A 23,548-nucleotide genomic window follows, 5' to 3' on the forward strand; every position below is an offset into this window, starting at 1 on the left:
AGGGGTCACGGTTTGAGGATAAAGGCGAAGCCTTTTAGGACTGAGATTAGGAAAAACTTCTTCACACAGAGAGTGGTGAATCTGTGGAATTCTCTGCCACAGGAAACAGCTGAGGCCAGTTCTTTGGCTATATTTAAGACGGAGTTAGATATGGCCCTGTGGCTAAAGGGATCGGGGGGTATGGAGGGAAGGCTGGTGCGGGGTTCTGAGTTGGATGATCAGCCATGATCATAATAAATGGCGGTGCAGGCTCGAAGGGCCGAATGGCCTACTCCTGCACCTATTTTCTATGTTTACCCTTCCTCTCTCCTTCATCTCCCCTTCCCTCTCTACCTGCAATCCCTTTCTCCCTAACACTTTCCTTTCCCCTCTCCTTCCCCCTCTCTCCCCACCTCTTCACCCTCTCCACCTCTCTCCCTCTTCTCCCACTCCCTCATCCCCCTCTCTCCCCTCCTCTTCTCCCTCTCTCCTCCTTCCTTCTCTCTCTCTCCCTTCCTCTCTCCTCCCCCTCTCTCCCCTTCCCTATTTCTCTCTCCTTTTCCCTCTCCCTCCTCCCCCTCTCTTCCCACCTCTTCACCCTCCCCTCCTCTCTCTCCTCCCCCCTCCCCTTCCCCTATTTCTCCCTCCTACCCACCTCTCCCCTCCTCTTCTCCGTCCCCTCCTTCTCTCACCTCCCCTCTCTCTCCTCTTTCCCTCCCTCTCCCTCCTCCACCCTCCACACTTTAACATGGTGACCCCTGGGTCTGGGTTCTCCCCCAGGAGGAAACACACCCCCACACCCAATCTGCCAAGGCCCCCGCCCCCATCTCAGATGGGAGATAATATCAGTGAAGGTCCCAGGAGACCCACCCGGCAGTGGGAATACCACCACCCCTTCCCCAGTATGAGGCTTGTGCATGACTCCATTCCACAGGGGAAGAGAGGGAGGGACTGGGAGACGGGGGGACTGGGAGAGAGGGGGAGAGAGGAGAGAAGGGGAGAGGTGGGGGGAAAAGGGGAGAGAGGAGAGAAGGGGAGAGAGGGGAGAGGGGAGAGGAGGGGAGAGGGGGAGGGGAGAGGGGGAGGGGAGAGGGGGAGGGGAGAGGGGGAGGGGGAGAGGGGGAGGGGTGAGGGGGAGAGGAGAGAGGGGAGAGATGGGGAGAGAAGGGGAGAGAGGAGAGAAGGGGAGAGAGGGGAGAGGGGAGAGGGGGAGGGGCGAGGGGGAGAGGAGAGAAGGGGAGAGATGGGGAGAGAAGGGGAGAGAGGAGAGAAGGGGAGAGAGGGGAGAGGGGAGAGGGGAGGGGCGAGGGGGAGAGGAGAGAAGGGGAGAGATGGGGAGAGAAGGGGAGAGAGGGGAGAGGGGAGAGGGGAGAGGGGGAGGGGCGAGGGGGAGAGGAGAGAAGGGGAGAGAAGGGGGGAGAGGGGAGAGGGGAGAGGGGCGAGGGGGAGAGGAGAGAAGGGGAGAGATGGGGAGAGAAGGGGAGAGAGGAGAGAAGGGGAGAGAGGGGAGAGGGGAGAGGGGAGAGGGGGAGGGGCGAGGGGGAGAGGAGAGAAGGGGAGAGGTGGGGAGAGAAGGAGAGAGAAGGGGAGAGAGGGGAGAGGGGAGAGGGGGAGGGGCGAGGGGGAGAGGAGAGAAGGGGAGAGGTGGGGAGAGAAGGGGAGAGAAGGGGAGAGAGGGGAGGGGGGAAGGGAGAGGGGGAGGGGAGAGGGGGGAGGGGGAGAGGGGGAGAGGAGAGAGAGGGGAGAGAGGAGAGAAGGGGAGAAAGGGGAGAGGGGAGAGGGGTGAGAGCGGGAGGGGAGAGGGGGAGGGGGAGAGGGGGAGGGGTGAGGGGGAGGGGAGAGGGGGAGGGGAGAGGGGGAGAGGAGAGAGGGGAGAGGTGGGGAGAGAGGAGAGAAGGGGAGAGAGGGGAGAGGGGAGGGGAGAGGGGGAGGGGGGAGAGGGGGAGGGGTGAGGGGGGAGAGGAGAAAGGGGAGAGATGGGGAGAGAAGGGGAGAGAGGAGAGAATGGGAGAGAGGGGAGAGGGGGAGGGGAATGGGGGGAGGGGTGAAGGGAGAGAGGAGAGAAGGGGAGAGGTGGGGGGAGGGGAGAGGGGGTAGGGGAGAGGGGGAGAGGGGAGAGGGGAGGGGGAGAGAAGGGGAGAGAGGGGACAGAGGGGAGAGAAGGGGAGAGAGGGGACAGGGGGGAGGGGGAGGGGGGAGAGGGGGAGGGGGAGAGGGGAGAGGAGGGGAGGGGGGAGATGGGGAGAGGGGAGAGGTGGGGAGAGAGGAGCATGGGTGTGGGGTAAAGGGGAGGTGTGGGGAGGAGAGTGGGAGGAGTATGGGAGAGAGGCATTGAAGGGAGGAGGAAGAGATAGGAGGTGTGAGAGAGGGGGAGGGTTGAGGGAGAGATGGAATGAGGGCGAGGGGAGGAGAGTGAGGGGAGGCTGGAGGGGGAGGAGTGATGGGGAGTGAGTGGGAGCAGAATGACAGGTAGGAGGAGAGATAATGGGGTGAGGGGGAGATGAGGGGTAGATATTTGGAGGAGTGAGGGGAGGGTTGGGGATGGAAAGGAAGAGTGGTGGGTCAGGAAGGAGGACAGGTCATGGAGGTGGGAGGTATGAGTTGGGGGGGAGATCTGGAGGGGTAAGAGGGGTGAGTGAGAGATGGGGAGAAGTTGTGGGGTGGGGAGGAAGGGGTGTGATAAAGGAGGTGAAGGTGAGATGGGAGGTGCGGCAGGAGAGAGGGAGGGGGTCTGAGAGAGAGGGAAACCTGGGGAGGGAGGGGAGAAGGGAGGAGGGGCTGATAGTGTGGGGTGAAGGTGAGATGAGAGGTGTAGGGGGAGAGAAGGAGGGGTAAGGGAGAGATAGGGAGGGGTGAAGGAGGGGGTTTGAGGGAGAGATGGGAGGTCTGGGGAGAGAGAGGGCGAGGAGCAATGGAGCAGGGGGTTGATAGAATGGGGGAGAGGGAGAGATGGGAGATTTGGGGGGAGAGAGGGAGCATTAGGACAGAGGGGGGAAGGAGTAAGGGAGGGGAGGTAGGCGTGGAGGAGAATGGTGGAGGTGGGTGCGGGAGAGGGATGTGGAGAGAAGTAGAGGTACAGAGAGAGAAGGGGAGTGTTGGGGTGAGAAGGAGCAGGTGAGAGAGGGATGGAGGGAGGGGGGATAGAGTGAAGGAGAGGGATGGAGTGAGGGAGAGGGATGGAAAGAGGGAGAGGGATGGAAAGAGGGAGAGGGATGGAGGGAGGGAGAGGGATGGAGGGAGAGAGGGATGGAGTGAGGGAGAGGGATGGAGGGAGGGAGAGGGATGGAGTGAGGGAGAGGGATTGAGAGAGGGAGAGGGATGAAGTGATGGAGAGGGACGGAGTGAGGGAGAGGGATGGAGTGAGGGAGAGAGATTGAGAGAGGGAGAGGGATGGAGTGGGAGAGAGGGATGGAGTGAGGGAGGGGGATGTAGAGAGGGAGAGGGATGGAAAGAGGGAGAGGGATGTAGTGAGGGAGGGGATGGAGAGAAGGAGGGGGATGGAGTGAGGGAGAGGGATGGAGTGAGGGAGAGGGATGGAGTGAGGGGGAGGGATTGAGTGAGGGAGAGGGATGGAGTGAGGGAGAGGGATGGAGGGAGGGAAAGGGAAAGAGAGAGTGAGAGGGATGGAGGGAGGGAGAGGGATGTAGTGAGGGAGAGGGATGGAGGGAGAGAGAGGGATGGACAGAGGGAGGGGGATGTAGAGAGGGAGAGGGATGGAAAGAGGGAGAGGGATGCAGTGAGGGAGAGGGATGGAGAGAAGGAGGGGGGTGGAGTGAGGGAGAGGGATGGAGTGAGGGGGAGGGATTGAGTGAGGGAGAGGGATGGAGTGAGGGAGAGGGATGGAGGGAGGGAAAGGGAAAGAGAGAGTGAGAGGGATGGAGGGAGGGAGAGGGATGTAGTGAGGGAGAGGGATGGAGGGAGAGAGAGGGATGGACAGAGGGAGGGGGATGTAGAGAGGGAGAGGGATGGAAAGAGGGAGAGGGATGCAGTGAGGGAGAGGGATGGAGAGAAGGAGGGGGGTGGAGTGAGGGAGAGGGATGGAGTGAGGGGGAGGGATTGAGTGAGGGAGAGGGATGGAGTGAGGGAGAGGGATGGAGGGAGGGAGAGGGATGGAGTGAGGGAGAGGGATGGAGTGAGGGAGAGGGATGGAGGGAGGGAAAGGGATGGAGTGAGGGAAAAGGGATGGACAGAGGGAGAGGGATGGAGTGAGGGAAAAGGGATGGAGAGAGGGAGACGGATGGAGTGAGGGAGAGGGATGGAGTGAAGGAGAGGGATGGAGGGAGGGAGAAGGATGGAGTGAGGGAGAGGGATGGAGTGAGGGAGAGGGATGGAGGGAGGGAAAGGGAAAGAGAGAGTGAGAGGGATGTAGTGAGGGAGAGGGATGGAGTGAGGGAAAAGGGATGGACAGAGGGAGAGGGATGGAGTGAGGGAAAAGGGATGGAGAGAGGGAGACGGATGGAGAGAGGGAGAGGGATGGAGTGAAGGAGAGGGATGGAGGGAGGGAGAGAGATGGAGTGACGGAGAGGGATGGAGGGAGAGAGAGGGATGGAGTGAGGGGGAGGGATGGAGGGAGGGAGAGGGATGGAGTGAGGGAGAGGGATGGAGTGAGGGAGGGGGTGGAGTGAGGGGGTGGTATGGAGAGAGGGAGGGGGATGGGGATGGAGTGATGGAGAGGGATGGAGTGAGGGAGAGGGATGGAGTGAGGGGGATGGAGTGAGGGAGAGGGATGGAGAGAGGGAGAGGGATGGAGTGAAGGGGAGGGATGGAGTGAGGGAGAGGGATGGAGTGAGGGGGATGGAGTGAGGGGGATGGAGTGAGGGAGAGGGATGGAGTGAGGGAGAGGATTGGAGTGAGGGAGAGGGATGGAGTGAGGGAGAGGGATGGAGTGAGGGAGAGGGATGGAGTGAGGAAGAGGGATGGAGTGAGGAAGAGGGATGGAGAGAGAGGGATGGAGTGAGGAGGAGGGATGGACAGAGGGAGAGGGATGGAGTGAGGGAGAGATTGGAGTGAGGGAGAAGGATGGAGTGAGGGAGAAGGATGGAGTGAGGGAGAGGGATGGAGTGAAGGGGAGGGATGGAGTGAGGGAGAGGGATGGAGTGAGGGGGATGGAGTGAGGGAGAGGGATGGACTGAGGGAGAGGATTGGAGTGAGGGAGAGGGATGGAGTGAGGGAGAGGGATGGAGTGAGGAAGAGGGATGGAGTGAGGCAGAGGGATGGAGAGAGAGGGATGGAGTGAGGAGGAGGGATGGAGTGACAGAGAGGGATGGAGGGAGAGTGAGGGATGGAGGGAGGGAGAGGGATGCAGAGAGGGAGAGGGATGGAGTGAGGGAGGGGGATGGAGAGAGGGAGAGGGTTGGAGTGAGGGAGAGGGATGGAGTGAGGGAGAGGGATGGAGAGAGGGAGAGGGATGGAGTGAGGGGGAGGGATGGAGTGAGGGAGGGGGATGGAGTGAGGAAGGGGGATGGAGAGAGGGAGGGGGATGGAGTGAGGGAGAGGGATGGAGTGAGGGAGAGGGATGGAGTGAGGGAGGGGGATGGAGAGAGGGAGAGGGATGGAGTGAGGGAGAGGGATGGAGTGAGGGAGAGGGATGGAGAGAGGGAGAGGGATGGAGTGAGGGGGAGGGATGGAGTGAGGGAGAGGGATGGAGTGAGGGAGGGGGATGGAGAGAGGGAGAGGGATGGAGAGAGGGAGAGGGATGGTGTGAGGGAGATGGATGGAGTGACGGAGAGGGATGGAGAGAGGGAGAGGAATGGAGTGAGGGAGAGGGATGGAGTGAGGGAGAGGGATGGAGTGAGGAAGAGGAATGGAGTGACGGAGAGGGATGGAGAGAGGGAGAGGGATAGAGAGAGGGAGAGGGATGGAGTGAGGGGGATGGAGAGAGGGAGAGGGATGGAGTGAGGGAGAGGGATGGAGTGAGGGAGAGCGATGGAGTGAGGGAGAGGGATGGAGTGAGGGAGAGGGAGAGGGATGGAGTGAGGGAGAGGGATGGAGTGAGGGAGAGGGATGGAGTGAGGGGGAGGGATGGAGATAGGGAGATGGATAGAGTGAGGGAGAGGGATATAGTGAGGGAGAGGGTTGGAGTGAGGGAGAGGGATGGAGAGAGGGAGAGGGAAAGAGAGAGGGAGAGGGATGGAGTGAGGGGGAGGGATGGAGTGATGGAGAGGGATGGAGGGAGAGAGAGGGATGGAGGGAGGGAGAGGGATGGAGTGAGGGGTAGGGATGGAGAGAGGGAGGGGGATGAAGTGAGGGGGAGGGATGAAGTGAGGGAGAGGGATGGAGTGAGGGGTAGGGATGGAGTGAGGGAGGGGGATGAAGTGAGGGGGAGGGATGGAGTGAGGGGTAGGGATGGAGAGAGGGAGGGGGATGGAGTGAGGGAGAGGGATGGAGTGAGGGGGAGGGAGGGAGGGAGGGAGGGAGAGGGATGGAGTGAGGGGGAGGGAGGGAGGGAGGGAGGGAGAGGGATGGAGAGACGGAGAGGGATGGAGTGAGGGGGAGGGATGGAGAGAGGGAGGGGGATGGTGAGGGGGAGGGATTGAGTGAGGGAGAGAGAGGGATTGAGGGAGGGAGATGGATGGAGTGAGGGAGAGGGATGGAGTGAGGGAGAGGGATGGAGGGAGGGAGAGGGATGGAGAGGCCACGGGTGTCACGGGGGTTTGTGAGGGCTGCAGAAGGCAGATGGTGGTCTGGGAAAATGGGGTGCGGAGCTGGGGATCTCGCGAGGTGGGGGAGGTACTGGGGAAGTGGAAGGGGAGCAGTAGGAAGAGATGGGAGGAGGAGGGATGAGGCGTGGAGAGGGCCAGGAGAGGGAGAAGACAGCGGTGGTGTTTGTGGTCACAAAGGGGAGGGGAGAGAGAGAATGGTGGGGGAGGCAAGAGCGAGGCAGGTGGAGAGAAGAGGGAGGCCAAGGGAGTGAGAGTGGGGAAGGGTCCATATTCCCCTCCCTCCACACCGACCCTCAATCCTCCCTACCCTGAGCCACAGCAGTGCTTCTTCATTCCCTCTTCCCTACCACAATTCGGTCCACTGGCCTGGATGGGGTTAACCCCCTCCCCAGCCACGGCCAGACCAGGTGGGGGGAGGGGGGGTTGGTGCCCCTGAATGAACCTCGAACCTCGAGGGAACAGCATCCGCAGCAGGATTGCAGCGCTCCGCAGAGGGGAGGGTGGGGTAGGGCGGGATGAGGGGGAGGGGAGGTGGGGAAACAGAACACGACACAGGCACAAAGTCATGGTGACCTCTCACGCAGGCAGCTGTGACTGGATTATTAGTTAAAGCTGCGCAGATTACAGCCTGATTAAACACGCACACCGCCGGGACCCTGGGCAAGGAATTCCGTATCCTAGCAGAGGGAAGGAGCCGAACCTAGAATCCGACAGGAATAAAAGGGGCCCTAGCAGAGGGTCTGTGGCATCTGACAGGGACCTGATGCCAAGCGAGGCTCATACACACACACACACACACACACAAATTCCAGTCAGCATGCAGTTGGGGACATAGTCATCTCCTGGGAAACGACTTAACCCCTTCACAACACTGCTCACTCGACACTCTTCCCGTCCACTGGATCCCTAACATCCAGGGACACTCTCCCCACTCAGTGAAACCCCTCCCCTGGCCAGAGACTCAGTGTAACATCAGCGCAGGGGGAGGGGATGGAGCTGAGGCTCTGGGGAGATGGACTGACCTGCCCTTGATCCAGCAGGATAGCAGCAGCGATGGCAGCTTCCTGCAGAGAGAGGGGAGAGGATTAGATAGGGGGCACTAACTCGGCACAAACCACTCCTCCTCTTCCCACTCTCACCTCCTCTCTCCCCACACCCCAAAACAACACTCCCCCCATCTTCCCACACTGTCGATCTCCTTCCACAACCCGATACACTCTCCCCCCCTCCCTCTCCCTCCACAACCCAATACAACACTCTCCCCTCTTCCCTCTCCCTCCACAACCCAATACAACACTCTCCCCTCTTCCCTCTCCCGCCACAACCCAATACAACACTCTCCCCTCTTCCCTCTCCCTCCACAACCCTAAACAACACTCCCCCCATCTTCCCACACTGTCGATCTCCTTCCACAACCCGATACACTCTCCCCCTCTTCCCTCTCCCTCCACAACCCAATACAACACTCTCCCCTCTTCCCTCTCCTTCCACAACCCGATACACTCTCCCCATCTTCCCTCTCCCTCCACAACCCAATACAACACTCTCCCCTCTTCCCTCCCCATCCACCTCTCCCTCCACATCTCAATACAACACTCTCCTCGTCTTCCCTCTCCCTCCACAACCCGAAACAACACTCTCCCCTCTTCCCTCTCCCTCCACAACCTTAAACAACATTCTACCCTCTTCCCTCCAACTTCACAACCCTACACAACACCCTCCCTTTCTTCCCTCTCCCTCCACAACCCTAAACAACACTCTCCCCTCTTCCCTCTCCCTCCACAACCCAATACAACACTTTCCCCTCTTCCCTTTCCCTCCACAACCCTAAACAACACGGTCCCCTCTTCCCTCTCCCTCCACAACCTTAAACAACATTCTACCCTCTTCCCTCCAACTTCACAACCTGTACAACACCCTCCCCTTCTTCCCTCCCTGTCCCTCTCCCTCCACAACCCTAAACAACACTCTCCCCTCTTCCCTCTCCCTCCACAACCCTAAACAACACTCTCCTCCCTCCCCTCCCTGTCCCAACACCTATTCTCATTTCCCTTCCTCATCAGCCCCTCCACCTCCTTCTTCCCCCTTACATCCCTCTTCTCCCCCTCAACTCTCCCTCTCTCTTTCATAAGAAGTAGAAGCAGGAGTCGGCCATCCGGCCCATCGATCCTGCTCCACCATTCAATAAGATCATGGACTCATCTCTACCTTTCCCCATCACTCTTAATTCCCCTACTATACAAAAATCTCTCTCTCCCCTCCAACCTCTCTGTTCCCCTCTTCCATCTCCCTCTCTTCTCCTTTCTTATCTTCCCCCCATCTCCTTCTCTCTCCCCTCCATCCCACCTCCCTCACTCCTTCTTGTCAGGTTGGGGGGCAGTGTGTCACCCCAGCGAGGATGACAGCCCCCCGTGGCCTGAACAGTCAGGCACCCTGTAACACCCCAATGCCTCAGTTTCCCACTCCGCACTTCCCGGATGGAAAAGCCCGGATTTGGGCTGCCATCCCAGGGCTCGGGTCATGACTCCAGCTGTCAACGCTCCAGGGCCAGTGCCTCCATGCGCTGCCCCTGGAGGGTCTGATCTCTCTCTCAGAGGATGGTGGTCGTCATCGCAAGAGGACGACTGGACAACAGGAGAGTGGTCCTGCCCCAGAGGCAGGATCCCAGTGAGATAGTGCGTAGAGGTCTGGTCTCCTGGAAGGGGAGACATCTGACAGAGAGAGTACGGTGAAGGTTTACCTGATCGGTTCCTGGGAAGGGGGTTGGAATTGCCCCATAAGGGGAAGATTTTTATTTTAATGATATACTGCACAGAATAGGTCCTTCAAGCCATGCCACCCAGCAATCCCCCGTTTTAGCCCTAGCCTAATCACCGAACAATTTACAATGACCAATTTACATATCTTTGGAGTGTGGGAGGAAACCAGGGCACACACAGTCACGGGGAGAACATGTAAACACCCTACAGGCAGTGGTGGGATTTGAACCCAGACCGCCTCTCCTGAAAAGCGTTGTGCTAACCGCCACACTGCAGTGCCTCCCCAAGATTAGGCCGGCTGGACCTTGTATTCTCTGGGGCTCGGGAGAATGAGAGGAAGTATCACTGAAAACCCTCCAGGAGATTGTCAGGGTAGGGGAACAGGGTTTTCCCCCTGATTGGTGTTATCCGGAGCTGTTTACCGTTTCAGAATAAGGGGTCGGCCGTTCAGCTTTGAGGGAGATTCCTTTCCCCATCCCCCAGAGGACTCTTCCCCCCAAACTTGCCCCTCCACCCTTCCAGGGCATTCTACGGAGAGCCCCCCTCACCTGGGCTGCATCCCGGCCTGGCAGAAGAGGCTTTGCCTCGGTGACCTGTATCCCCTGCAGTTCTGTCGCCATAGCAACCTGCAAAAGAAAAGTGGGGAAAGTAATGGGGGTAAAACATAAGAGTGAAATAAAGCGAAATTAGTCATTCTATAAGTGTAGGTGGGAAATGGTGGGGTCCACTGGGATTGTGGACGGTGGGAGTGAATGGGATTGGGTGGGGTCGAAGGTTGGGATTGTTTAAAATGGTTGGGAATGTGAAGGGTTGGGTTCAGTCAGAATGGAACTGACCAACACTGGGATTGAAGGCATCGGAAGTTTCTCTACTCTGGGCGCTGCTTTTGTTTACTGTCGTGCGATAAGTATGCCATGCATCAACATTCACTGGCTGGTGGAGGGGACTGGGGTCAGCTGTACAGTGCAGGACTCAGAGAGGGAGGTCGAGGATTAAACAAACTCTCTGACATTCACTGCTCTTGAGACAGTTGACAAATGAGGTCACGTATCCAGCTTTAAATAGCAATCTTAATACAGGCAACAGTCAACACCCAGAACTCGCCGTACCAACTTAGGAACTCCACTGTGGGGAAATCTGACCATCAAAACACCACTGGACAGGGATATCTGTACACTGACCAGTGTCCCTCTGTCCCTCTCCCTCAGGGGATATCTGTACACTGACCGGTGTCCCTCAGTCTCTCTCCCCCAGGGGGGATATCTGTACACTGACCGGTGTCTCTCAGTCTCTCTCCCCCAGAGTGATATCTATACAGTGACCGGTGTCCCTCAGTCCCTCTCTCTCAGGGGGATATCTGTACACTGACCGGTGTCCCTCAGTCCCTCTCCTCCGGGGGGATATCTGTACACTGACCGGTGTCCCTCAGTCCCTCTCCCCCAGGGGGATATCTATACAGTGACCAGTGTCCCTCAGTCCCTCTCCCCCAGGGGGGATATCTGTACACTGACCGGTGTCCCTCAGTCCCTCTCCCTCGGGGGGGATATCTGTACACTGACCGGTGTCTCTCAGTCTCTCTCCCCCAGGGGGATATCTGTACAATGACCGGTGTCCCTCACTCCCTCTCCCCCAGGGGGGATATCTCTACACTAACCGGTGTCCCTCAGTCCCTCTCCCCTGGGGGGATATCTGTACACTGACCGGTGTCCCTGAGGGGGATATCTGTACACTGACCGGTGTCCCTCAGTCCCTCTCCCACAGGGGGGATATCTGTACACTGACCGGTGTCCCTGAGGGGGATATCTGCACACTGACCGGTGTCCCTCAGTCCCTCTCCCCCAGGGGGGATATCTGTACACTGACCGGTGTCCCTCAGTCCCTCTCCCTCAAGGGGGATATCTGTACACTGACCGGTGTCCCTCAGTCCCTCTCCCTCAGGGGGATATCTGTACACTGACCGGTGTCCCTCAGTCCCTCTCCCTCAGGGGGATATCTGTACACTGACCGGTGTCCCTCAGTCCCTCTCTCTCAGGGGGATATCTGTACACTGACCGGTGTCCCTCAGTCCCTCTCCCCCGGGGGGATATCTGCACACTGACCGGTGTCCCTCAGTCTCTCTCCCCCAGGGGGGATATCTGTACACTGACCGGTGTCCCTCAGTCCCTCTCCCTCAGGGGGATATCTGCACACTGACCGGTGTCCTCAGGGGGATATTTGTACACTGACCGGTGTCCCTCAGTCCCTCTCCCTGAGGGGGATATCTGTACACTGACCGGTGTCCCTCAGTCCCTCTCCCTCGGGGGGATATCTGTACACTGACCGGTGTCCCTCAGTCTCTCTCCCCCAGGGGGGATATCTGTACACTGACCAGTGTCCCTCAGGGGGATATTTGTACACTGACCGGTGTCCCTCAGTCCATCTCCCTCAGGGGGATATCTGTACACTGATCGGTGTCCCTCAGTCCCTCTCCCTCAGGGGGATATCTGTACACTGACCGGTGTCCCTCAGTCCCTCTCCCCCGGGGGGATATCTGTACACTGACCGGTGTCCCTCAGTCCCTCTCCCTCAGGGGGATATCTGTACACTGACCGGTGTCCCTCAGTCCCTCTCCCCCGGGGGGATATCTGTACACTGACCGGTGGCCCTCAGTCCCTCTACCTCAGGGGGATATCTGTACACTGACCGGTATCCCTCAGTCACTCTCCCCCGGGGGGATATCTGTACACTGACCGGTGTCCCTCAGACCCTCTCCCTCAGGGGGATATCTGTACACTGACCGGTGTCCCTCAGACCCTCTCCCTCAGGGAGATATCTGTACACTGACCGGTGTCCCTGAGGGGGATATCTGTACACTGACCGGTGTCCCTCAGTCCCTCTCCCTCGGGGGGATATCTGTACACTGACCGGTGTCCCTCAGTCCCTCTCCCCGGGGGGATATCTGTACACTGACCAGTGTCCCTCAGTCCCTCTCCCCCGGGGGGGATATCTGTACGCTGACCGGTGTCGCTCAGTCCCTCTCCCTGAAGGGGATGTCTGTACACTGACCGGTGTCCCTCAGGTCCTCTCCCTCAGGGGGATATCTGTACACTGACCGGTGTCCCTCAGTCCCTCTACCTCAGGGGGATATCTGTACACTGACCGGTGTCCCTCAGTCCCTCTCCCCCGGGGGGATATCTGTACACTGACCGGTGTCCCTGTGACTCCCCCTCTGTTTTGCATGGTGCTGGAGACATCTCGCTTTTTCTCCCTGGTGAGTGACTGGTCTGTTGCAAAGAGATTTCTTTTATATTTATAATGCAATGTCGTGTTTTTAAAGGTGGCGTTGGAACATCTCTCTCTCTCTCTCTGTGCCGATATAATCAGAGGCTCTGATTGGCTGCTTCTCTTCCTGAGGGAGGATAGAGAGGAAGGATACAGGACGTGCAGTCAGATCAACCATCAGGAGTTAACTCTCTCCTTCCCATCTCTCCCCACCTGCAACTTGTCCCCCTGCAATGGCAGTTAACAATCTCCTTCCCACCTCTCCCCACTTGCAATTGAACAGAGGACAGCCTGACCCAGTAGGAGGGGAGTTAACCCTGTACCTCCCGCCTCTCCTCACCTACAGTAATGAACAAGACTGTGGGAGCGGAGTTAACCCTCTCCCTCCCGCCTCTCGATTTCTACAGTGGGTCACAAGACCACCTGATCCTGTGGGAGCGGAGTTAACCCTCTCCCTCCCGCCTCTCGATTTCTACAGTGGGTCACAAGACCGCCTGAGCCCGTGGGAGCTGAGTTAACCCTCTCCCTCCCGCCTCTCGATTTCTACAGTGGGTCACAAGACCGCCTGAGCCTGTGGGAGGGGAGTTAACCTTTTCCCTCCCACCTTTCCCTTCCTACAGCCGTACAGAAGTCTGCCTGAACATGTGGGAGTGGTTAACCCTCTTCCCACTTAACAGTTAGATGCCGGGTGCCAGTTCTGGTACAGGAACATACTGCATTATGCATTAGGGGCGAAGGAGGATGAGAGGTGACTTGCTTCAGGTGCACAATATGATGAGGCCCAGATCAAGGGGACGGTCAGAGACTTTTCACCTTCGGGTGTTTGGAGGAATGGATAGGAGTGATATCGGAGAGAGCAGTGCGTGCATGCGATGCCCTGCCAAGGTTGATGGTTGAGGCAGATACATTAGGAACATTTTAGAAACTGTTCGGCACCTCGATGTTGGGTTACGTCAGACAGAAAGGTTAGTGTGACCTTAATGCAGGTTAAGAGGTCAGCACAGCATCACGAGCAGAAAGCAGGCAGTGGGTGAAGTCAATGAGCACAGATGCGATGGGCAGAAGGGCCTGTCTCCATTTTGGTGCTTCTACAAGGCAGGGTAAGGAGATGCTTAACAGAAAGACTCGTAAATTGACCTGGTTGACGGGTATCACAGAGACACTTTAGTGCGGCAGGGAGGGTAGGACAGGGTGAGGCAGAGTTAGCGAAAGTGGGGGTAGGGGAAAGTGCTGAGGGCAGGGAGAGGGGTGGGCAAGCAATGAGAAACAGAGGCACAGAAATGAGGTAAGGCAGGAGGAGATCTTGAGAGGCTATAGGAGCTGCAGAGATACGGACGTATGTGGGGGATGGCGGGGGTTACAGGGATGTACAGCCTGGAGGGGTTTACAGAGAGGGGAGGGTGTACAGGCTGGAGAGGTTTAAAGAGATAGGGAGGGTGTACAGGCTGGAGGGGTTTACAGAGATAAGGAGGGTGTACAGACTGGAGGTGTTTACAGGGATAGCGAGGGTGCACAGACTGGAGGGGTTTACAGAGCTGGGGAGGGGTGCACAATCTGGAGGGGTTTACAGAGATAGGGAGGGTGTACAGGCTGGAGGGGTTTACAGAGATAGGGATAGTTTGCAGGCTGGAGACAGTTACAAAGATAGGGAGGGTGTACAGGCTGGAGGGGTTTACAGAGATTGGAAGGGTGTACAGGCTGGAGGGGTTTACAGAGATAGGGAGGGTTTGCAGGCTGTAGGGGTTTACATAGATAGGGAGGGTATACAGGCTGGAGGGGTTTACAGGGATTGGGAGGGTGTACAGGCTGGAGGGGTTTACAGAGATATGGAGGGTGTACAGACTGGAGGGGTTTACAAAGATAGGGAGTACGTATACGCTGGAGGGGTTTACAGATATACGGAAGGTGTACAGGCTGGAGGGCATTACAGGGATAGGGAGGGTGTACAAGCTGGAGGGGTTTAAAGAGATAGGGAGGGTTTGCAGGCTGTAGGGGTTTACATAGATAGGGAGGGGTGTACAGGCTGGAGGGGTTTACAGAGATAGGGTGGGTGTACAGGCTGGAGGGGTTACAGAGATAGGGAGGGTATACAGGCTGGAGGGGTTTACAGAGATAGGGAGGGGTGTACAAGCATGAGGGGTTTACAGAGATAGCGAGGGTATACAGACTGGAGGCATTTACAGGGACAGGGAGAGTGTACCGGCTGGAGGGGTTACAGAGATCGGGTGGGTATACAGGCTGGAGGGGTATCCCGAGATAGGGAGGGTGCGCAGGCTGGAGGTGTTAACAGAGATAGGGAGAGTGTACAGGGTGCAGCTGTTTACAGGGATAGGGAGGGTGTACAGGCTGGAGAGGTTTACAGAGATACGGAGGGGTTTACAGAGATAGGGAGGGTGTACAGGCTAGAGGGGTTTACAAAGATAGGGAGGGTATACAGGCTGGATGCGTTACACTGATACGGAGGGTGTACAGGCTGCAGGGGTTTACAGAGATAGGGAGGGTGTACAGGCTGGAGGGGTTCACAGAGATAGGGACGGTGTACAGGCTGGAGGGGTTCAAATAGATAGGGAGCGTTTACAGGCTGGAGGGAATTACAGAGATAGGGAGGGTGTACAGGCGGGAGGGGTTTACACAGATAGGGAGGGCGTACAGGCTGGAGGGGTTCAAATAGATAGGGAGCGTTTACAGGCTGGAGGGATTTACAGAGATAGAGAGGGTGTACAGGCGGGAGGGGTTGACAGAGAAAGGGAGAGTGTACAGGCTGGAGGGGTGTACAGAGATAGGGAGGGTGTACAGCCTGGAGGTGTTTACAGGGATAGCGAGGGTGCACAGGCTGGAGGGGTTTACAGAGATAGGGAGGGTGTACAGCCTGGAGGCATTTACAGGGATACGGAGGGTGTACAGGCTGGAGGGGTTACAGAGATAGGGAGGGTATACAGGCTGGAGGGGTTTCCAGAGATAAGGAGGGTATACAGGCTGGAGTGGTTTAGGGAGATAGGGAAGATGTACAGGCTGGAGGGGTTTACAGAGATAGGGAGGGTATACAGGCTGGAGGGGTTTACAGAGATGGGGAGGGTTTGCACGCTGGAGGGGTTAAAGAGATACACAGGCTGTACAGGCTGGAGGGGTTTACACAGATAGGGAGGGTGTACAAGCTGGAGGGGTTTAAGAGATAGGGCGGGTGCACAGGCTGGAGGGGTTTACAGAGATAAGGACGGTATACAGGCTGGAGGGGTTTACAGAGATAGGGAGGATGTACAGGCTGGAGGGGTTTACCGAGATAAGGAGGGTGTAAAGGCTGGAGGGGTTTACACAGATAGGGAGGGTGTAAAGGCTGGAGGGGTTTACGGAGATAGGGAGGGTGTACAAGCTGGAGGGGTTCACAGATATAGGGAGAGTGTACAGGCTGGAGGGGTTCAAAGAGATAGGGAGGGTTTACAGGCTGGAGGGGTTTACAGAGATAGGGAGTGTGTACAGGCTGGAGGGTTTTGCAGAGATAGGGAGAGTGTACAGGCTGGAGGTGTTTACAAGGATAGGGAGGGTGTACAGGCTGGAGTGGTTTACAGAGGTAGGGAGGGTGTACAGCCTGGAGGGGTTTACAGAGATAGGGAGGGTGTACATGCTGGTGTGGGTAACAGAGATAGGGAGGGCGCACAGGCTGGAGGGGTTTACAGAGATAGGGAGGGTGTACAGGCTGGAGGGGTTTACAGAGATACGGAGGGGTTTACAGAGATAGGGAGGGTATGCAGGCTGGAGGAGTTTACAGAGATAGGGAGGGTATGCAGGCTGGAGGGGTTTACAGAGATAGGGAGGGTGTATAGGCTGGAGGGGTTTACAGAGACCGGAAGGGTTTACCGGCTGGAGGGATTTGCAGAGATAGGGAGGGTGTACAGGCTGGAGGGGTTTACAGAGATAGGGTGGGTGTACAGGCTGGAGGGGTTTACAGAGTTACGGAGGGTGTACAGGCTTGAGGGGTTTACAGAGATAGGGAGGGTGTACAGGCTAGAGGGGTTTACAAAGATAGGGAGGGTATACAGGCTGGATGCGTTACACAGATACAGAGGGTCTACAGGCTGGAGGGGTTTACAGAGATAGGGAGGGTACACAGGCTGGATGAGTTTACAGAGATAGGAAGGGTGCACAGGCTGGTGTGGTTTACAGAGATACAGAGAATGTACAGATTGGAGGGGTGTACAGAGATAGAGAGTGTGTACAGCCTGGAGGGGGTTACAGGGATAGGGAGGGTACGCATGCTGGAGTAGTTTACAGAGATAGGGAGGCTGTAGAGGCTGGAGGGGTTTGCAGATATAAGGAGGGTGTACAGTCTGGAGGGGATTACAGGGATAGGGAGGGTATACAGGCTGGAAGGGATTACAGGGATAGGGAGGGTTTGCAGGCTGTAGGGGTTTACATAGATAGGGAGGGGTGTACAAGCATGAGGGGTTTACAAAGATAGCGAGGGTATACAGACTGGAGGCATTTACAGGGACAGGGAGAGTGTACAGGCTGGAGGGGTTACAGAGATCAGGTGGGTATACAGGCTGGAGGGGTATCCCGAGATAGGGAGGGTGCGCAGGCTGGAGGTGTTAACAGAGATAGGGAAAGTGTACAGGGTGCAGGTGTTTACAGGGATAGGGAGGGTGTACAGGCTGGAGGGGTTCACACAGATAGGGACGGTATACAGGCTGGAGGGGTTCAAATAGATAGGGAGCGTTTACAGGCTGGAGGGATTTACAGAGATAGGGAGGGTGTACAGGCGGGAGGGGTTTACACAGATAGGGAGGGCGTACAGGCTGGAGGGGTTCAAATAGATAGGGAGCGTTTACAGGCTGGAGGGATTTACAGAGATAGAGAGGGTGTACAGGCGGGAGGGGTTTACAGAGAAAGGGAGAGTGTACAGGCTGGAGGGGTTTCCAGAGATAAGGAGGGTATACAGGCTGGAGTGGTTTAGGGAGATAGGGAAGATGTACAGGCTGGAGGGGTTTACAGAGATAGGGAGGGTATACAGGCTGGAGGGGTTTACAGAGATAGGGAGGGTATACAGGCTGGAGGGGTTTACAGAGATGGGGAGGGTTTGCACGCTGGAGGGGTTTACAGAGTTAGGGAGGGTGTACAGCCTGGAGGGGTTTACAGAGATAGGGAGGGTGTACATGCTGGTGTGGGTAACAGAGATAGGGAGGGCGCACAGGCTGGAGGGGTTTACAGAGATAGGGAGGATGTACAGGCTGGAGGGGTTTACAGAGATACGGAGGGGTTTACAGAGATAGGGAGGGTATGCAGGCTGGAGGAGTTTACAGAGATAGGGAGGGTATGCAGGCTGGAATGGTTTACAGAGATAGGGAGGGTGTATAGGCTGGAGGGGTTTACAGAGACCGGAAGGGTTTACCGGCTGGAGGGGTTTACCGAGATAAGGAGGGTGTAAAGGCTGGAGGGGTTTACACAGATAGGGAGGGTGTAAAGGCTGGAGGGGTTTACGGAGATAGGGAGAGTGTACAGGCTGGAGGGGTTCACAGAGATAGGGAGAGTGTACAGGCTGGAGGGGTTCAAAGAGATAGGGAGGGTTTACAGGCTGGAGGGGTTTACAGAGATAGGGAGTGTGTACAGGCTGGAGTGTTTTGCAGAGATAGGGAGAGTGTACAGGCTGGAGGTGTTTACAAGGATAGGGAGGGTGTAAAGGCTGGAGGGGTTTACGGAGATAGGGAGAGTGTACAGGCTGGAGGGGTTCACAGAGATAGGGAGAGTGTACAGGCTGGAGGGGTTCAAAGAGATAGGGAGGGTTTACAGGCTGGAGGGGTTTACAGAGATAGGGAGTGTGTACAGGCTGGAGGGTTTTGCAGAGATAGGGAGAGTGTACAGGCTGGAGGTGTTTACAAGGATAGGGAGGGTGTACAGGCTGGAGTGGTTTACAGAGGTAGGCAGGGTGTACAGCCTGGAGGGGTTTACAGAGATAGGGAGGGTGTACATGCTGGTGTGGGTAACAGAGATAGGGAGGGTGTATAGGCTGGAGGGGTTTACAGAGAACGGAAGGGTTTACCGGCTGGAGGGATTTGCAGAGATAGGGAGGGTGTACAGGCTGGAGGGGTTTACAGAGATAGGGTGGGTGTACAGGATGGAGGGGTTTACAGAGTTACGGAGGGTGTACAGGCTGGTGTGGTTTACAGAGATACAGAGAGTGTACAGGATGGAGGGGTGTACAGAGATAGAGAGTGTGTACAGCCTGGAGGGGGTTACAGGGATAGGGAGGGTATACAGGATGGAAGGGATTACAGGGATAGGGAGGGTTTGCAGGCTGTAGGGGTTTACATAGATAGGGAGGGGTGTACAAGCATGAGGGGTTTACAGAGATAGCGAGGGTATACAGACTGGAGGCATTTACAGGGACAGGGAGAGTGTACAGGCTGGAGGGGTTACAGAGATCAGGTGGGTATACAGGCTGGAGGGGTATCCCGAGATAGGGAGGGTGCGCAGGCTGGAGGTGTTAACAGAGATAGGGAAAGTGTACAGGGTGCAGGTCTTTACAGGGATAGGGAGGGTGTACAGGCTGGAGGGGTTTACAGAGGTAGGGAGGGTGTACAGCCAGGAGGGTTTCACAGAGATAGGGAGGGTGTACATGCTCGTGTGGTTAACAGAGATAGGGAGTGCGCACAGGCTGGAGGGGTTTACAGAGAGAGGGAGGGTATACAGGCTGGAGAGGTTTCCAGAGATACGGAGGGGTTTACAGAGATAGGGAGGGTGTACAGGCTAGAGGGGTTTACAAAGATAGGGAGGGTATACAGGCTGGATGCGTTACACAGATACGGAGGGTGTACAGGCTGGAGGGGTTTACAGAGATAGGGAGGGTGTATAGGCTGGAGGAGTTTACAGAGTAAGGGAGGGGTGTACAGGCTGGAGGGGTTTACAGAGATAGGGAGGGTGTACAGGCTGGAGGGGTTTACCGAGATAAGGAGGGTGTAAAGGCTGGAGGGGTTTACAGAGATAGGGAGGGTGTACAGGCTAGAGGGGTTTACCGAGATAAGGAGGGTGTAAAGGCTGGAGGGGTTTACACAGATGGGGAGGGTGTAAAGGCTGGAGGGGTTTACGGAGATAGGGAGGGTGTACAGGCTGGAGGGGTTCACAGAGATAGGGAGGGTGTACAGCCTGGAGGTGTTTGCAGGGATAGCGAGGGTGCACAGGCTGGAGGGGTTTACAGAGATAGCGCCGGTATACAGACTGGAGGCATTTACAGGGATACGGTGGGTGTACAGGCTGGAGGGGTTACAGAGATAGGGAAAGTGTACAGGGTGCAGGTGTTTACAGGGATAGGGAGGGTGTACAGGCTGGAGGGGTTTACACAGATAGGGAGGGTGTACAGGCTGGAGGGGTTTACTGAGATAAGGAGGGTGTAAAGGCTGGAGGGGTTTACACAGATAGGGAGGGTGTACAGGCTGGAGGGGTTTACCGAGATGAGGAGGGTGTAAAGGCTGGAGGGGTTTACACAGATAGGGAGGGTGTACAGGCTGGAGGGGTTTACGGAGATAGGGAGGGTGTACAGGCTGGAGGGGTTCACAGAGATAGGGAGAGTGTACAGGCTGGAGGGGTTCAAAGAGATAGGGAGGGTTTACAGGCGGGAGGGGTTTACAGAGATAGAGAGGGTGTACAGGCTGGAGGAGTTTACAGAGAAAGGGAGAGTGTACAGCCTGGAGGGGTGTACAGAGATCGGGAGGGTGTACAGCCTGGAGGTGTTTACAGGGATAGCGAGGGTGCACAGGCTGGAGGGGTTTACAGAGATAGGGAGGGTGTACAGGCTGGAGGTGTTTACAGGGATAGCGAGGGTGCACAGGCTGGAGGGGTTTACAGAGATAGGGAGGGTGTACAGCCTGGAGGGTTTTACAGAGATAGGGAGGGTGTACAGGCTGGAGGGGTTTAAAGAGATAGGGAGGGGTTTACAGAGATAGGGAGGGTATGCAGGCTGGAGGAGTTTACAGAGATAGGGAGAGTATGCAGGCTGGAGAGCTTTACAGAGATAGGGAGGGTGTATAGGCTGGAGGGGTTTACAGAGACCGGAAGGGTTTACCGAGATAGGGAGGGTGTACAGGCGAGAGGGGTTTACAAAGATAGGGAGGGTATACAGGCTGGATGCGTTACACAGATACGGAGGGTGTACAGGCTGGAGGGGTTTACAGAGATAGGGAGGGTGTACAGGCTGGAGGGGTTTACATATATAGGGAGGGTGTACAGGCTGGAGGGAATTACAGGGATAGGGAGGGTGTACAGGCTGGAAGGGTTTACAGAGATAGGGAGGATGTACAGGCTGGAGGGGTTTACCGAGATAAGGAGGGTGTAAAGGCTGGAGGGGTTTACAGAGATAGGGAGGATGTACAGGCTGGAGGGGTTTACCGAGATAAGGAGGGTGTAAACGCTGGAGGGGTTTACACAGATGGGGAGGGTGTAAAGGCTGGAGGGGTTTACGGAGATAGGGAGGGTGTACAGGCTGGAGGGGTTCACAGAGATACGGAGAGTGTACAGGCTGGAGGGGTTCAAATAGATAGGGAGCGTTTACAGGCTGGAGGGATTTACAGAGATAGGGAGGGTGTACAGGCTGCAGGGGTTTTCAGAGATAGGGAGGGTGTACAGGCGGGAGGGGTTTCCAGAGATAAGAAGGGTATACAGGCTGGAGTGGTTTAGGGAGATAGGGAAGATGTACAGGCTAGAGGGGTTTACAGAGATAGGGAGGGTATACAGGCTGGAGGGGTTTACAGAGATGGGGAGGGTTTGCACGCTGGAGGGGTTAAAGAGATACACAGGCTGTACAGGCTGGAGGGGTTTACACAGATAGGGAGGGTGTACAAGCTGGAGGGGTTTAAGAGATAGGGCGGGTGCACAGGCTGGAGGGGTTTACAGAGATAGGGAGGGTGTACAGGCTGGAGGGATTTACAGAGATAGGGATGGTGTACAGGCTGGAGGGGTTTACAGAGATAGGGAGGGTGTACAGGCTGGAGGGATTTACAGAGATAGGGAGGGTGTACAGGCTGGAGGGGTTTACAGAGATAGGGAGGGTGTACAGGCTGGAGGGGTTTACACAGATATGGAGGGTGTACAGACTGGAGGGGTTTACAAAGATAGGGAGTACGTATACGCTGGAGGGGTTTACAGATATACGGAAGGTGTACAGGCTGGAGGGCATTACAGGGATAGGGAGGGTGTACAAGCTGGAGGGGTTTAAAGAGATAGGGCGGGTTTGCAGGCTGTAGGGGTTTACATAGATAGCGAGGGTATACAGACTGGAGGCATTTACAGGGGTAGGGTGGGTGTACAGGCTGGAGGCGTTTACAGAGATAGGGAGGGTGTACAGGCTGGAGGGGTTTACAGAGATAGTGAGGGTGCACAGCCTGGAGGGGTTTACAGAGATAGGGAGTGTGTCCAGGCTGGATGTGTTTACAGAGGTAGGGAGGGTGTACAGGCCGGAGGGGTTTACAGAGGTAGGGAGGGGTGCACAGTCTGCAGGGGTTTACAGAGATAGGAAGGGGGTACAGGCTGGAGGGGTTTACAGAGATATGGAGAGTGTACAGACTGGAGGGGTTTACAGAGATAGGGAGGGTTTGCAGGCTGTAGGGGTTTACTGAGATAGGGAGGGTGTACAGGCTGGAGGGGTTTACAGAGATAGCGAGGGATTGCAGGCTGTAGGGGTTTACATAGATAGGGAGGATGTACAGGCTGGAGGGGTTTACCGAGATAAGGAGGGTGTAAAGGCTGGAGGGGTTTACACAGATAGGGAGGGTGTAAAGGCTGGAGGGGTTTACGGAGTTAGGGAGGGTGTACAGGCTGGAGGGGTTCACAGAGATAGGGAGAGTGTACAGGCTGGAGGGGTTCAAAGAGATAGGGAGGGTTTACAGGCTGGAGGGGTTTACAGAGATAGGGAGTGTGTACAGGCTGGAGGGTTTTGCAGAGATAGGGAGAGTGTACAGGCTGGAGGTGTTTACAAGGATAGGGAGGGTGTACAGGCTGGAGTGGTTTACAGAGGTAGGGAGGGTGTACAGCCTGGAGGGGTTTACAGAGATAGGGAGGGTGTACATGCTGGTGTGGGTAACAGAGATAGGGAGGGCGCACAGGCTGGAGGGGTTTACAGAGATAGGGAGGGTGTACAGGCTGAAGGGGTTTACAGAGATACGGAGGGGTTTACAGAGATAGGGAGGGTATGCAGGCTGGAGGAGTTTACAGAGATAGGGAGGGTATGCAGGCTGGAGGGGTTTACAGAGATAGGGAGGGTGTATAGGCTGGAGGGGTTTACAGAGACCGGAAGGATTTACCGGCTGGAGGGATTTGCAGAGATAGGGAGGGTGTACAGGCTGGAGGGATTTACAGAGATAGGGTGGGTGTACAGGCTGGAGGGGTTTACAGAGTTACGGAGGGTGTACAGGCTTGAGGGGTTTACAGAGATACGGAGGGGTTTACAGAGATAGGGAGGGTGTACAGGCTAGAGGGGTTTACAAAGATAGGGAGGGTATACAGGCTGGATGCGTTACACAGATACAGAGGGTCTACAGGCTGGAGGGGTTTACAGAGATAGGGAGGGTGCACAGGCTGGTTGAGTTTACAGAGATAGGAAGGGTGCACAGGCTGGTGTGGTTTACAGAGATACAGAGAGTGTACAGGATGGAGGGGTGTACAGAGATAGAGAGTGTGTACAGCCTGGAGGGGGTTACAGGGATAGGGAGGGTACGCATGCTGGAGTAGTTTACAGAGATAGGGAGGCTGTAGAGGCTGGAGGGGTTTACAGATATAAGGAGGGTGTACAGTCTGGAGGGGATTACAGGGATAGGGAGGGTATACAGACTGGAAGGGATTACAGGGATAGGGAGGGTTTGCAGGCTGTAGGGGTTTACATAGATAGGGAGGGGTGTACAAGCA

The 23,548-nt window shown here is 56.6% G+C and overlaps 1 protein-coding gene across 3 annotated transcripts in view; it reads right to left on the reverse strand.

Moving 5' to 3' along the window:
• ndrg2 (NDRG family member 2) overlaps positions 1-23,548 on the reverse strand; it is a 174,014-nt gene that overhangs the window by 44,055 nt on the left and 106,411 nt on the right. For all 3 annotated transcript variants that reach the window (XM_063060180.1, XM_063060178.1, XM_063060181.1), the window contains 2 exons: positions 9,949-10,026; positions 7,664-7,705 (listed from right to left, as the gene is read on the reverse strand). In XM_063060180.1, the coding sequence (XP_062916250.1) occupies positions 7,664-7,705; positions 9,949-10,020 (114 nt within the window). In that variant the 5' untranslated portion in view covers positions 10,021-10,026. The remainder of the gene's footprint in view (positions 1-7,663; positions 7,706-9,948; positions 10,027-23,548) is intronic.

The sequence above is a fragment of the Mobula hypostoma genome, chromosome 10 (genome assembly GCF_963921235.1).
Source record: "Mobula hypostoma chromosome 10, sMobHyp1.1, whole genome shotgun sequence".
NCBI classification, from domain to species: domain Eukaryota; kingdom Metazoa; phylum Chordata; class Chondrichthyes; order Myliobatiformes; family Myliobatidae; genus Mobula; species Mobula hypostoma.